This window comes from Balaenoptera ricei, chromosome 13 (assembly GCF_028023285.1).
Source record: "Balaenoptera ricei isolate mBalRic1 chromosome 13, mBalRic1.hap2, whole genome shotgun sequence".
Classification (NCBI taxonomy): domain Eukaryota; kingdom Metazoa; phylum Chordata; class Mammalia; order Artiodactyla; family Balaenopteridae; genus Balaenoptera; species Balaenoptera ricei.
The window spans coordinates 41837377-41853596 of NC_082651.1; the positions used below are offsets into that span (position 1 = coordinate 41837377).

The 16220-nt window shown below is 41.9% G+C and overlaps 1 protein-coding gene across 5 annotated transcripts in view; it reads left to right on the forward strand.

The window, feature by feature from the left end:
* PAIP2B (poly(A) binding protein interacting protein 2B) overlaps nt 1-14255 on the forward strand; it is a 47878-nt gene extending 33623 nt beyond the window's left edge. For 4 of the 5 annotated variants that reach the window (XM_059943024.1, XM_059943025.1, XM_059943026.1 and 1 more), the window contains 3 exons: nt 4616-4764; nt 7413-7589; nt 8568-14255. In XM_059943024.1, coding sequence (XP_059799007.1) covers nt 4627-4764; nt 7413-7589; nt 8568-8624 — 372 coding nt within the window. In that variant the 5' untranslated portion in view covers nt 4616-4626 and the 3' untranslated portion in view covers nt 8625-14255. Of the gene's footprint in view, nt 1-2270; nt 2470-4615; nt 4765-7412; nt 7590-8567 lie in introns of all 5 variants that reach the window. The other variant, XM_059943022.1, reaches the window with a different exon arrangement.
* Nucleotides 14256-16220: the final 1965 nt, after the last annotated feature.

The window sequence follows — 16220 nt, forward strand, 5'->3', positions numbered from 1 at the left end:
CTTCTGAAAAAATCTCATTTAGGTTAAAAAAAATAGTCAGTTTTTGGTGTGAACATGTTGTATCTGAAAGTTGTGGTTCTTCAAAGCGTTGAACTGATGAAGTATGTATTCTAGAAATATCCTAGATATATTAAAAGCCCTGACGTTCTTTGTGGCTGAGACCCAAGGCCTCTGTTTCAAGCCAAATATCTTAAACACAAACGTTTGACCATGGTAAAGTGCTAAATCAAATGCTTGGCAGGAGCTTAGCACTCCTGTTTTGACTATGAACAGGACTACATGCTTTCCCATCTTCAGCCAAATGACAATCGTTATTTTCCATTTTCAGCATGTTTGCCGTGTCTGTAAGAAGGAAAGTGAGATAGAGGGGGAAGAAGTTTCAAATAGTTCTTAGATTTCATAATGCAGTTTAGACACAGACCAGACACCAACTCCTTTATGTACTGCTGAGGTCTAATTCTTGAAGAACTTCTCAAGTAATGACCTACTTCAGACTGCACATTTGACTTCTTGATAGATAAGTGGAAAGATGTGGCAACTGATGGTCTATGTGGCAGAGATAGTTGTCAGTGTTTACTGAATACCTGTGTTAGTTATTTATTATTATATAACAACTTACCCCAAAGATTAGCAGGTTAAAACAACAAACATTTATTATCTCACAGTTCCTGTGGGTCAGGAATCTGGGAACAGCCTAGCTGGGTGCCTCTATCTCCGAGTCTCTCATGAAGTTACAGTCAGGCTGTCAACTGGAATGGCTGTCTCACCTGAGGGCTTGACTGGGGGAAGATGAACTTCTAAAGTCAATCACATGGTTGTTAATAAGATTGAATTCCTTTTCACATGCGCCTCTCCATAGTGTAGCTGACAACGTAGCAGCTATTCTGATTTGTGATCTGCTTATGTAACCAAGCATTTCCCCCCATCTCTGGAAGCTTTGGGGGTATTTTCTTTGTCTCCACTACACTAGAATTTCACAATGATATGCCTTGGTGTGGGAGGATCAAGTGAAATAATGAACGTAAAAAATCAAAATAAGATGATTAGAGAAACACTGTGCTGTTGGAGGGCACGCATGATGGATGGTGAGCCGGAGAGGGGCTGGAAACAGAAAGAGAATGTTAACATGCAACTTCGGAAGCAGGAAAGTCAGGGAAGTTACAGGCAATGGTGGTATCTTACCTGGTGTCTTCCTCAAGTTGGAAGGCATTCCCCAAGTGTCTTACCTAGGAGTTACCATTCTCCAGCAAAATCTCCCCATTCCCACCCCACTTCTAAAGTCGAGGGGCACATTAAGCACCAATTCACTGTCACCCAGAAGGCCCACAAACCAGTGTTGTTATTGAACTAACCCAGCAACCCAGTTTGCTTAACCCCTGAACCAGTACCTTCTTTGGTCTTACTTTAGCACTGTCTGGGTGGTTTTTTAAAAGTGAGGTTGGACAGATTATGTGCCTTAAGTTACAGCATAGATATGAAAGTGCTTTATAAATTGTTAAACACTGCACAAATTAAGTTGTTGGATTGCTGCTATTTAGAGAAACCAAACTTCCCAATTGTGTGGAAAACACAGGTGGAATGGTATAAAATACGAATCAATACTGTGTAACCTACTGTGGAGAGAACCACTTTCCTAGTATTGACAGTCTCATATCTCAGTGTTTTCAACTTCTCTAAAGTGTTTGTGTTAAATTGGATAATCCCCATGTTGCGTTTGTGGTAATTTTCCATTCCCTTTTTCATGAAGGTGTATCCTGCAGTTTGTTCTCTGTGCTCTGCCTTGGTCTTGAATTAGCAGGGTTATTCTGTTCTTTCTTCCTCTGTCTTCCCTTTTTCCTTATGGTCACGTGCACTCAGGATTTATTTTTTGGGCAAAGGCAGATGTTTCAGAAAACTGAACTCTGATTCTCTGTGGGTGATTTCCATAATGTGGGGAGAAATCAGTGTTGGTGGTAAACAACTGCCAAATGAATCTTGGGAAATACTATATACTGAATGTAATCTGCTACCCAGCAAGGTTCAAGACCTTTAAGAGTCTCTGATTTGGGACTTCCCTGGTGGCGCAGTGGTTAAGAATCCACCTGCCAATGCAGGGTACACAGGTTTGATCCCTGGTCTGGGAAGATCCCACATGCTGCAGAGCAACTAAGCCCGTGCGCCACAACTGCTGAGCCCGCGCGCCACAAGTACTGAAGTCCACGCGCCCTAGAGCCCACACGCTGTAACTACTGAGCCCACGCGCCACCACTACTGAAGCCCATGCTCTCTAGGGCCCGCGTGCCACAACTACTGAGCCTGCATGCTGCAACTACTGAAGCTGGTGCGCCTAGAGCCCGTGTTCTGCAACAAGAGAAGCCACCGCAATGAGAAGCCCATGCACCGCAAAGAAGAGTAACCCCGCCCCCTGCGGCAACTAGAAAAAGCCCATGCACGGCAACGAAGACCCAACGCAGCCAAAAAAAAAAAAAGGTCTCTGACTAGGAATACCTACTTATGCAGTTGCCCTGGCATTTAGAGCAGACTTGATTCTACCGTTGTTAATACTGCAAATGGAAGTGGTGAAAGTCAAGAGCTGGTTTCCTCCCTTTTATAGCCTTATGGAATTATTATTCTGGAGCAATATTTGGAATAATCATTGATTTCTTTTGTCTCTATCTGAAATATGTTAAACTGATATATTTCATACTAGGTGCCCTATTTAAACCAACAGTGAATTAAATGGGTTCTGTCTTAAATTCTTTTTGAGCTATCACTGAGCTGTTTTTCCATCTATTCTTATTACTCTTCACAATTCTACTTTGTCTTTTAAGAAGATGAGATTTTCTAATGTTCATAACAGGTTAGAAAATTGCAAAAATTTTAAAGGGGAGTAAGCAATAATTTTTTTAGTGTACCCAGAAGCAGAGAAGGACTTTTTCATGAGTGTTGCCAAGATAGAAATGAGTGAGGAAATAATTTGTTAAAACTTAAAAATGCCCCAGGGATGGTTGGGAGGGGATTGAGTTGAGACTGGAAGGAGACAGGCTAGAAAGAGAAAGTTGCCTAAACACGATGATCCGCCTAAACACGATGATCCACAGTAGATATGGAGTTCCTAATACTGAGGTAGGTTACAAAATATAGAAACCTACATCTTGTGTTTCAGGAGTTTATAATTGGAAAGAGAAAAATTAAACATATGAAACAGAACAAGTAGTATTAACACCATGCTCATTACATACAAGAGCTTAGGGGAGGTGGTATAGAGTGAGTAAAGACTTGCAGTGGTTTTTAAAGAATCGTTAAGATTTAAATAAAGTACAGAAAAAAGACATATTTCAGATGATAGCGAACACATCAAAATGGATTTGGAAACCAAAGTAAACAATTTTTAAAAATACGTACGTATTTGAAAAGCCATAGACAGACACTCACACAAACTGCAGACAAAAATTAAAGCCAGTAAAAACTGCCACCAAAAAATTAAGCAAAAAATAATTTTTATTTATAAATTAGTTTATGAAAAATAAAAATGATGACAAATGTAATAAAAATTCTTACAAAAGGTAAGGAAATGATATATATACCCTGAGAGAAAAATGGGTGAAGTACTTTAGCAGAAAAATTACAATATAAGAAATATAAATGGCTAGTAAGCTTATCTCAAAATACTTAGCCTCAGTAAAAATCAAAGAAATGTAAATGTAAACAATAACTTGCAAGTTTTCTTATATGAAATTGGCAATGGTTTAAAAGATAATAATACTCATGAGTGCAGAGAAGGCATTTACATAATACGAGTGGGAATTTAAATTCTTATGGCGGCATGGCAATAGATCAAGAGCCTTAAAAAAAACAAACGTTCTTTCCTATACAGCAGTACAGCAGTTCTATTTCTAGGAGTTATCCTAAGGAAATCATTAGAAAATATGAACACCAGAAGTTCATCCAACCTTTATAATACAGAAATACAGGAAATACACCAAATGACAGTGTGGCTGTATTAACATAGAAATGAGAAAAAGCAAATGATGGCGCATCATGCTGTTACTGTACGAATGGATCCTTGGAGAATGGGTGTGTGTATATGTACACACGTAGGGGAAGTCAGGAAGCTTATATCCACCACATTGTTAATCATTTTTAACTCTAGATGGTTAGACAACTGGTGACCTTAACTTTTCTCCTTTTCGCTTTTCAATACAATTAACATGTATTATTTTTGAAATATGTTTTAAAGAAAAACACAGCTTAAGAATCAGAATAAGGGGCAATTGTTTACAGTGTTTATTAAGAATGCATTTTCTCTACCTAGTTAAATGTTAATAAGGAAGCTGTGTGATCTTGGTTACGTTCTAGAACCTACAGAAATTTGGCTTGAAAAAATACCCCCCACCCCCGGCCCCCAACCCACTTGCTTAGAAAGGCCTAGATGTTTTTTTCTTTTAACTCTTAAAGCACCGTACATCTGTATAGTTGGTAAGAGGATATGGCTCGTTTTGTAACAGTTATAGACTAGCAGTTTCTATTCAGCTATAGTTAATAACTTTGATTTAGAACTTCAAAAGCATCTGGAAGAATCTTTTCATTTCCTTGATCCTTGTATCATTTTATCCTTTCTTTTGCTCCTGTTTAGGTTCTATCATAATGAATGGATCCAGTGTGGCGAATACATCACCCAATATAAAATCCAAAGAGGACCAGGGGTTAAATGGGCATGATGAGAAGGAAAACCCATTTGCAGAGTACATGTGGATGGAGAATGAAGAGGATTTCAACAGACAGGTAAAGAAGTGAAAGGCTAATGAGATGTGTAATTCAACAGCTATAGTATTTTACCGTCAGTCTGTTACAAGAGAAATGGGTTCATTGGCTTTAGAACAACTTGAAAATATGTAGAAGCCTGGTCTGGGCTGACCAAGAAGCAACTTCAGCTGCTGAGACCAGATTGAAGATACCTTGGAGGATGATATTGAAATATTTCTTCCATGCTAATTAAAAGAGGATCGAATACCATGGTGTTTTGGTGTAGACTTCTGGGAAACAGCAGCTGTGTGCAGACAGGCCAGCTTGGCATGCCCCACATAGGAACTCAGAGACTGGCAGAATGCAAGTTGAGATAGAGAGTGTATTAGATGGGGAAGGCTAGACTGCTTCCACAAAGATCCAGCAATAATTCATTGTCTTATATGTCTGTGGCATTAACAGCCAAGGTAAGCATTCCAGGTAGACAGGTGACTCTGCAACTACACGGTGCCCTCCATGATGTTGCTCTGCCACGCCCAGGGCATTTTATCAGATGCAGGATAGCTGGAAGTCAAGCCACAAGGAAAGGCAGAGAGCCAAATGTCAAGGCAAAGATCTCTTTTTAACCAAGTGATGCCAAAATGCTCACATCCCTTCTGGGGACATTACATGATTAATAGTTACATGGCCATATCCAGCATGAGAGACAGGAAATGTGATTTTAACTGAACAGCCTGGTGCTTTGGGGAGAAGGAAACAAGTTTAGGGGGGCAGCCAGGAGTTACCACCCCATGTGGCCCATTGTGGTATGATCTGTGTGAATAGTACATAGGCCATGCTTCCTGTCACACCCCTGGGCCCAGGTAACCATTTTCGTGGGTTGTGCCTGTGAATAAGGGTAGATTTAATACCAGGGAGCATGTTGTTACACTCTTGGGGAGAGGAAGGGCACATCTTGAGCAGTCATGTTAAATCTTGTAGCTTGGAAATATTTTCTAGTTGTTATTTTAAGTACTTGATATTTAAAAAAAGAAAAGTGTGGCTAATTGTAATGTTGGAATAGTATGTTTAAGTCTTGCTACCAGTGACTTTTCCTTTGAATTCATGAGGTTAACTATATTGGCTGGCTTGGGTGATTATTTTTGCTTGACCAGCCCTCTGGTGGTGGCTCAAGTGAACTGTGAATCTGTCACCAGGCTTCCTGCAGGAAAGTGATGGCCAAACAAGAAGCAGGAGGCCTGTTAAAATCACACTTAATCTCCAGAGTGAAGCATACTCTTTCTTAAGAGTTAACAGTGTCTGCAAAAAAGTGTAAAATATCCTAGCTATATATTGCTTTAGATTAAGACAGTCTTTAAGAAACATGCAGTTGGGGATTTCCCTGGTGGCGCAGTGGTTACTAATCCACCTTCCAGTGCAGGGGACACAGGTTTGAGCCCCGGTCTGGGAAGATCCCTCATGCTGCAGAGCAACTAAGCCCCTGCGCCACAACTACTGAACCTGCGCTCTAGAGCCCGTGAGCCACAACTACTGAGCCCGCATGCCACAACTACTGAAGCCCACGTACCTAGAGTCCATGCTCCGCAACAAGAGCCACTGCAATGAGAAGCCTGCACTTCACAATGAAGAGTAGCCCCGCTCACCTCAACTAGAGAATGCCCGCGTGCAGCAACGAAGACGCAACGCAGCCAAAAATAAAAATATATATATTAATTAATTAATTAATTAAAAAAAAGAAATATGCAGTTGTGTAAATACTCATATTATTTCTTCTTGTTTTGAAAGAACACTGCATTGATGACATCATTTTCTATTGGTATGCAAAAAAGTGTTCTTTATATCTTTCTAAGTTTATGAAAGTCATGTAGGGGCCTCATTACCAGAAAAGTGGGCCAGAAGCTGGGAGCTGGTTTTGATTTAATCTCCACTATCCAGGTAATGGTCTAGTTACATAGTTCCTGTACCCTTTTCATAGCTGAAAGATGGGAAATTTAGGAAGAATCGCTTCTCAACAAGATTGAGAAAAGAATTTCAAGCTTTAAAATGATTTTCTGTAAGTGCCATATGAGTGGAAAATATCTGTATCACATATTAGAAGATCTGTGAATACCTGGAATTTCTGCTATTTTGACTATTTCCTCAGCCTTATTTTTGATGGAATTTGGTTGAAAAATTAAAAATTATATTTTCTCTAGCCTGTCATTAGAAGCATCATAATTCTTAGTAGATCTCATATAAGATCATTCTTTTTCTTTTAATTAATTAATTAATTTATATTTATTTTTGTCTGCGTTGGGTCTTCGTTGCTGTGTGTGTGCTATCTCTAGTTGTGGCGAGCGGGGGCTACTCTTCGTTGCGGTGTGCGGGCTTCTCACTGTGGTGGCTTCTCTTGTTGCGGAGCACAGGCTCTAGGCGCGCAGGCTTCAGTAATGGTGGCCCACAGGCTTAGTAGTTGTGGCGCACGGGCTTAGTTGCTCCGTAGCATGTGGGATCTTCCCGGACCAGGACTCGAACCCGTGACGCCTGAATTGGCAGGTGGATTCTTAACCACTGCGCCACCAGGGAAGTTCACAAGATCATTCTTAACTGCAGAGTAACAACCTCTGAAAGAAAGAGGTAGAGAAAAAACTGGAAGGTGTGAGCCCCACTGGGGCAGTACGTCTGAGCTCTTCCCCTTTGCTTGCTAGGTGGAAGAGGAGCTGCAGGAGCAAGAATTCTTGGACCGCTGCTTCCAGGAGATGCTGGATGAGGAAGACCAGGACTGGTTTATTCCATCGCGAGACCTGCCTCAGGCCATGGGACAGTTGCAACAACAGTTAAATGGACTGTCAGTCAGTGATGGTCATGATTCTGAAGATATTTTGGTAAGAGCATATGTAGTTCCACATGTGACATAGTGAAAAGAATATAGGATTTAGAGTCACAGACTCTTTTTTGGCCCTACAACCTTGGGCAAGCTCTGGAGCCCTCTGAGCCGCTGATTCTTCACTCATCACCTGGGCATTAATAAGGGGGTGCGTTGAAGATGTGTTGCACCTCTTAAAGCACTGTGCAAACGTCCTGGTTGCAGCATCACCAACTTTCATTTTCTCCCATGGGCTTTTCAAAGCAGAACTGGGATTAAGGATAAAAATTTGAACATGGAAGAGGTTTGGTTTCAAATTATCATTTGCTGCTGTCCTTTTCTTTTGCTATCCCTCACATCTGTATTTATAATTTTGAATGATGCTGTTATAAAAATTGCCTGTTCACTTTGGAATGAATATACTCTTAAGAGACCATCTTCCACTTATAATTAGAAGCCCAGATAAATGAATTCCTTGCATTCCATGTTGACCTAATGTCAGAATTCTGTAAGTGATATTGTTCTCACACAACTCACTTTCTGAATGATTGTGCCCTGCAGTTTGATGAGATTTTAGATATTCACAAGAGAGTAGATAACCAGAGAGTACAGAAAGATGAAAAAAATATATATATATAGGGATTGTGGTAACCAAACTAGTTTGATGGAGTACTCTGATTTTCATCAAGTTGAGGTACTAATAAATAGAAAAATTATTTTTGGAGTCAAATTTAAATGAAATGTAAATGAAAGCATCATGAAGGGAACAGGAGTCTAAAGCAGGAAGGAGAAAATGAGGTTAGCAGGGCTTAGTGCATCAGAACATTGAGAGCAGCCCAGCAAGGAACAACTCAACAACAGCTTGAGTTGCAAGGAATTCTATTTTTTCTCTCCTTGAGGCTGAGAGGAAGGTACTGGTAATAACGGAAGCAAGGAGAAAATACGTTTTAAAGTGCAGCTTGCCTTGGGATTTATTATCTCTTGGTTCTTATTTCAGAGCAAAAGTAACCTGAACCCGGATGCCAAGGAATTTATTCCAGGAGTGAAGTACTGAGCTGACAGAAAGCTTTGAGGAGAACTTGTACGTCCCCACATCTGGGGACAGCGCTGCACAAAAAAGGCGGAGCTGAAGAGGGGGGCGGGGCGGGCAAGGGGTGCACAGCGGGGAAAGGGGACAGTGGTTTAACTCGACACTGTGATTGGAGTAACTAATGTGCTCAGTCTTTCTCTACAAGCCTCTGAGTATTTCTCTTTTGTTCTACTGACTTTCATTTGGAGCAATTTCCTATTATTATTAGCTTTTTGATTTAGGGAAATTGCAATTCCCGCCCCCCCCCCCCCACCCCGTCCTTCATCAGGAATGTTCTGCTGTATGTGTTTAAACAAAATAAGCTGACCAAGAAAATCTGGGTGTTTAAGAATGCCCTTCCCGCTCTGCTGTATACTTACCAAGGGCAATGAACACCTAGAGCACTACTTACTCAGTCTATTAAGCTGGATGGGAAGAGGGGCGAGAGGAAGAAGCAGGTGTTGTAAACCAGAATGCACAGCTCCCTGATCCCTGGGAGTTTCCTGTGATGAGCTGGGATTACCAGTGGCCTGCTGAGCCCATGTCTCCCTGCCTGAACCCCATTCAAGAAAACACAGGCTTAAAGTACTGGAAACCAATAGAAGCAACTTTCATCAACCATCTGGTTGATGAAAGTTGTGAAGCAGAAGGAGAGGACTGGGCTGGTGATTGTCACCTGAGTCTCTCAGTTACTGTTGGCCTACTCTTAAGCCTCTGTTTACAGCTACCATCAGACTCAAAATTTACAAGGTAAAAGAGCACTAGAGTGGATTTGCCATTTCGTCTCATGGTGTCTAGTCCCCTGTCTCCTCTCCACCCCAACCCCACTCTGTTTTTAAGAAAAGATCTTGTTACCAAAGGTGTATGAGAGGCATGCGGTGCTGGCCATCAGCGTCAGCCTGGAGAAGTCATCCTTGAATCCTGTTAGTTATGTCTTAAATTTATTTCGACAATTTTTTTCCAGCCCCATGAGGACTTGGTCCACCTGGTACCTTACTTTCCTTAGAAAGGTTTATGCACTTTCACAAGTCAATGTATTTTTCAGGACACTAGCAAGAAGCTCAGTTCACAATTTGGATGCTTCTTCCCACCTTACAGAATTATGCAGAAGAACTCCAAAAAAAGCCTAGGAGAGTGACTCCCGTTTGACCCTGCGACTGTGTGACCCACCAGGACAGTTTCGGCAGTTGTAAAATTTTGCTGTTCCCACATACCCAGGTTTTTGAGTTTTCTAGGTTGGACTTCCTGGGTATGTTCCTTTCCTGCCCACAAGTCACAGGGGTTTTTCTTGTCATTGTTGATACTCATAAGGAACTAAACTTGGCCCAGGAGCTGCCTTTGTGTGCTAGAGAAGTCGGTGGGAGAGTCAGGTCTAAAAGAGAGCATGTCCAGTCCTGGCCGTTCTCCCAGGACGGGCAAGGACTTGCAGGGGCCTGAGGAGGACAGTGGCTTCTGTATGACTGCCACTGTCTTGTGTGATAGGCCTATCAGGAAAAGATCATGTAGCTTGAAATCAAGTCTGTGTAAATTCAGTATGTGGATGTGGGACAGAGGTTGGAAGGAAAGGACTAGGGTTTGGAAAATTTAAGAATTTCTCCTTTTTCTTATGAGGTCCCTTGTTGACTTTTTGAACAGCCACAGGTTAATGTCAGATTGAAAATATGAACCCACACCTTTTCCTTGTTTGAGTCTTTAGAATGGCATCATTTGAAAAATGCCCTTCCTTGTTAGGTCACATGTCATGGGAGAGTGGTTTAGGGAGCTCGTATTGTCAGATGTGCTCATGAATTCCCAAAGTCTCTACCTCGAGAGAATGGAACTCTTAACTCGTTTTCAGGGAGGGCTACGAATAAAGAAATGTCTCAATTCCAGCTTCAGCTTTCAGCTGGAATTGTTGCCTCTAATAAGGAGAGGACCTTGGAAGTGCAGAAATAAAGGTCTCTTTCTTCCAGGGCTGCTTTTCCTCCTTTAATCTGCATTAACTTGTCCAAGCTCAGAATTCTGAAGGCTGCTGGAAATGTGTTGGGATTGCAGAAAGAGCCATTGTCTCGACCGTGGTGTCTCCATCACAAAGAGCACCATGGATTCGTGTGTGGCTCCTGGTCTGGGAAGTCCTACAGGGATCCAGATCGAGCCGTTTCTTCATCCTGAAGCAGGCTTGCCCTTCTGACACCAGGATAGGCTAAGGTATTTGGTGTAGTTCAAAGGGCTTGTTTTCCCATCTGCTGTGGGGTTTCATCTAGGATGTCAGCATGGTTCCACAAGGCATATTTGGTCAGGACTAAGAAAGCTTCCTTCCAGCCAAGCAGTGGAACCTGAGGGCTGGCCATTCCGGTCCCACTCAGACACAGTGCGCTGACTCAGGATCAGGAAGCAGCTAGCAGTGTGACCCCCTACACAAATGTGTAGGTTTGTGCTTCCAGCGGTTCCTCTTGCAGCGTGACCTTTTTCTCCATCTATTCTATGTTGTGAGGTGGGAGCACAATTGTCACCCAGATCACAGGCCCAGCTATAGTCAGAGTTTGCCAAGTCCTTAACAGGAAATGCGTGTGGGTCTTATTGGATCTTCACTGGGGAAAGGCTGGGAACCTCTATCTCAGACTTTTCCTCATAGGAGAGGTTCTGGGTGCAAGCCAAACTAGACACCTTTACCTTTTAAGGACAAGGCTGGTATTATAAGTGATGATTTTGATATTGAATTTAAGCCACTACTCTAAGTTTTTTAAATTGGCAACTGGAAGTTTAAGTATAGATACAGAATATGTATTTTCAACAATTGCCAATTCTGGCTGGTCCCAGTGTTTGTTAGTTTATTAGTGACTGATTTTGTGATTATTGGACTCTAAAACTCCAAAATGAAAATGATTTTATCTCTTGCTCTTCAAGGGGTAAAAAACAAAAGAAATGCCTTTTATTTTCTCCTGCCCTTTGAACTGCAGCAGGAAACTTGATAGATACAGCCTAGGCCTGAACACCTGCACCTTTGGGTCTTTGGAGCAGTTTCTGACTGCAGCAGTTGACTTTTGGGGATCACATAAGGTCAGACCCAAAAAGATTGCAAGGAAAAGGGTGGACCTTTGCAGCACCTTTAGTTTCCAAAGTCATAACAGCTGGGGTCTCTTTAATTAAGGTTACAATGCTAATTATAACTTTAAAATGTTTTTAGAGGTAATCAGCATTTTTCAAATTGTGTATTGCTATAATGTCAAAGACAGAACTTTGAAGATGCTGGGAAGTAAGGAGGTGAGTCAAACACTCTGACTTCAGAGTAGAAATTAATATATGTCGGGAAAGTTGTGTGAAGAAGTAGCCAGAGGAAACAGCTTGACTGGATCTTCTTGCATTGGTGCTGCTGCAAAGCCCATGTATAAACATCAGGAGCCCAGGAATCTACACGCCTGAGATGGGAGGGGGCAAGTGTTCTTCAGTAAGGGTCCTGGCATCACGGGTTAAGAATGTTGCTTGGTTAGGTTATGTTGATGTATGGGTTCAGGCAGAGACCTGACAAATTTGACCAAGATTTGGAGACGTGCACCTTTTGGGAAAGACTGTGTATTCCTAGCCACTATCCTCCGGGATAAATGTGGACCTCATTAGTTTGGGAAGTTGATGGAGAGAACAGGAGGATTGACTGGGATCTGGTGAGCATCAGGAACCTTGGTGGTCTCCTAGCTCTGCCCACGGTTACCCATGGGAATCGTTTCCCCTCACAGAGATCATTAGTTCTCCTGGTCCCTGTGTAGTACGCAGAGTACTTTTCTGCAGCCGGTGCTCTGCTGCCTTGTGAATTTCATCACAATTTTGTAAGGTTTTTTTTTTTTCCCCCCTTTGTTTTTAATCTTCTGTCTTTATTTCTCCCATCTTGAATCTGCAATTAGTGACAAAGGACAGGGGAATAGGAGGCTGACCCAAGGAAACACTCAAGTTTCCTGCTTGTTACTTGGCCTCTGCCCTCACTGCCCAGCCGCCTACTGCTGTCCCCAGTCGAGATTTTAGGGGGTGGGTCATACAAATAGGACAGCTGAGTACACTGATCTCTATGGGGCGTTAGCCAAGTGATTCACCACCCTACCCCCAGGGGACAGAAGAGAAATCTACAAAGGGACAGATGCACCATCTTTATTTTAAAAGAAAAAGCCCCTTTAGATTTTGTTACTAGGAGTCCCATTTGTGAGGTCTGCTGAGTTTTCTTCCCCAATCCTCCCTTCTTACTGGCTACCTTTTAATATTATAAATAGTAAAGAAACATTCTAGGCTATGTACTATAAGAGTACAATGTTTTCACGCTGTAACTCAACACTAATTGATAATCCTGTCCTGTTGATTGTGAGCCTTCAGAAATGTTTAATGCTTGACGGGTGGTTTGCGAGACAGGGACTTTTTTTTAAAAATAACTTTATTGAGGCATATTTTACATAACATAAAATTCACCCATTTCAAGTGTACAATTCAGTGATTCTAATAACTTTCCTGAGTGGCACAGCCATACAGTTCTCAGTTTTAGAACATTTTCATCCCCCTCAATAAGATCCTTCATGCCTACTTACATGATAATACCTGTTCCTAGCTCTAGGGAATCACTAATCTTTCTGTCGCTATAAATTTGCCTTTTCTGGACATCATCTCAATGAAATCACACAAAATGTGGTCTCTTGTATCTGGCTTTTTTCATTTACGTATACTTTCGAGGTTCATCCATGGCATAACTTGTGTTAGTAGTTTGTTCCTTTTTTATTGCTAAATAATATTCCATCGATGGATATATATATATATATATATATTTTGTCAGCAGGGGGTCTTTTAAACTTGGATTTCAACCTCCTGTGGTCTCAATGGACCCCTGAGACCATAGGGCTCCTGGCGGGGCTGCTGCACATGTCAAAGGGACTGCCTATCAGAACCAGCTTCGTCATCAGAAGCTCCGCAAGGAGCCTGAACTGCGGCAGAAATTTTTTTATAATTTTGCAACTTCCTTTTTACATGAAACTTCTGTGCCGTCTACACACCGGGCTTCTGAAGCATCTGATGATTAGCTTAATAAGCTAATGAGAATGTGTTTGAGTGGACAAGAAAGTGAAACCATCAATACTGTGTTGAATGTTTTTTCCTCCCCGACAAAATGGAGGAATCTCTGAACTTGGTCAATAGCGTCGTCTCCATTACAAAGCTGAACTTGTGTTAAAGATCGTGCTGCCTTTGTTAGACCGATTTGGAAGGAAACAGGACAGCCAGCAGAGGCGGTCAGGAGGAGAAAGGGAGGGGCCTTTGCGGTACATCCCAGCGGGCCTGTGCACGGCCCACGCATCTGCTGTTGTGGACGGTGAAGCGCCGAACGTGCCAGGGCAGCTTAGCACCTCCAGCAGGCCCAGGCCTGGACTTTGGACCTTTATCCCTATTTCTCAAGTGTTTTAAAAGCTGTTTTTATTCCTTTTTTTTCCCCCTAAATACACATCACATGGTAGTTAATACTTTGGGGGAGGGGCAGGGCTTTTAAATTGAAGAAAATACTTTTCATAAAAATATCAAAAATGGAAAAAAAAGTTACTTTTTAAAAAATTTGCTATACAAACCAAATGGCAGCTGTTGAAAATCTTATTAAAATGAGAATAAAATGCATTTGCTGGCAGTGGTATCCTTTTTCCTACAGTTGGGTCATTATATCATATTACAAGGGGGTGTATGTGTGGGGTGTGTTTGATTTTGTCTCAATATGGATCACAGTTTTAGTTGCGTGATTTTCCATTCTAAACGGTGTTACAAAGTAGTACAAGCATTGTCTTGGAAGTCACAGACCTGCGTGAATCCCACCTCCACCACTTTGTACCTTTGGCCTGAACCTGTTTATTCGTAAAGGTGTGACACCTTCCTCCTGGGGCTATTGTGAAAATTAGACCAAATTTAATTTCAAAATACTGCCTGGCATATGATAGGCACTTAATACATGGTAGTGACAGTGGCAATAATGTGTGTGGCTTTGCCCAGAGGCGGTAACAGGAAATCCTTGGGTTTGAAGGGCAATTGGATAGCTGATATCTTCCTGTTCCTAGGCAAAACTGACCCATCTAGAAAACAAGTAAAGGGCTTCTGTATCTGCCTTTCAACTACCGAACAAGTCTGAGAACCTGCTAGGTACCAAGCATTGTCCTAGGTACCAGGGCTGCTGGAGTTAACAAGCAGACATCCTTGCTCTTGTGGAGGTTAGTTTGGTAACACTTACTCGGTTTACACCTAGCTTGAATCTCCCAATGATTCTCTGAGGGGCTTTATTTTATGGTAAAAAGATCACGGGACCAGACCATAGCCAATGGGTTTTGTTTTGAGTGCTGTCTTTTCTTTGCCTCCTTCCTACAATCAGGTTTAAAACAATCTGAGCTGACTTGCCTATTTACAGCTTTTTGAGATAGTTATGTCTATACAGGGCCTGAACTATTCACAGCCTTAAAGATGTGAACGGTGTATTCATTCATTTAAAATTCTCATTAAACTAAGTACATTAAAGAGAAGTGCAGATATTGTAAACAGTACAGTCCATAAATTTTTACCAACTTTCTGTTGGTATAAGGTGTAACGGTGTACTCATTTTTAATCCTTATATTGAAAATCCTTAGAGCACTCATCGCAGGTAGAAGACATTCAGTGAACATTTGCTGGGTGGATGGCGCAGGTGAGGCTGTGCTGTTCACGAGATCACACAGGTAGATTAAGGCAGTGCCGGCCTCTTCAAGTCCAGTTCTTGTTCCCAGCTCTCTTGTTTGGCTGTTATAAGCTCAGATGCGATGAATACATACATACTCAATGCCTTGGCAGTGCAGAATCCCATTAATTGCTCCTGATATCTTAATTAGTGAAGGAGATTATAAGTTTAAAATTAAAGGGGGAGAATCTCATCAAAAATCACTTATGACCTTCTGCACTGCAACCTCTGTGTAACAGAGCCTAACTAACTGGAGAATAAGCTACCCCATCACATCTCCTTTGGCCAAAGGAAAAAGGAACACAAAGTGACCTTGTGCAGTTTAACATTGCCTTCATTTTTTCAACTAATATTTAGTGAATACTTAGGAGCTGGCACTAGGAAGTCCATCAAGCTGTGCTCCTTGCTGTGCTCTAAGCCCTCCACTGTCCATCTGGAATAGCAGAGCCTGGGCAATGGTAAGGAAGTGATGGCTGTACCCTGAAGAACATAAATATGTCATTTTTTTTTTTTTAAGTTGCCATTTAATGTTGCTTTTAACTTTTTTTTTTATTAATTAATTTATTTATTTATTTACAGCTGTGTTGGGTCTTCGTTTCTGTGCGAGGGCTTTCTCTAGTTGCGGCAAGTGAGGGCCACTCTTCATCGCGGTGCGCGGGCCTCTCGCCATCGCGGCCTCTCTTGTTGCGGAGCACAGGCTCCAGACGCGCAGGCTCAGTAATTGTGGCTCATGGGCCTAGTTGCTCCGCGGCATGTGGGATCTTCCCAGACCAGGGCTTGAACCCGTGTCCCCTGCATTGGCAGGCAGATTCTCAACCACTGCGCCACCAGGGAAGCCCAAATATGTCTCTTTTTAAACTCTTCACCAATAGTTTTAGATTATAAAT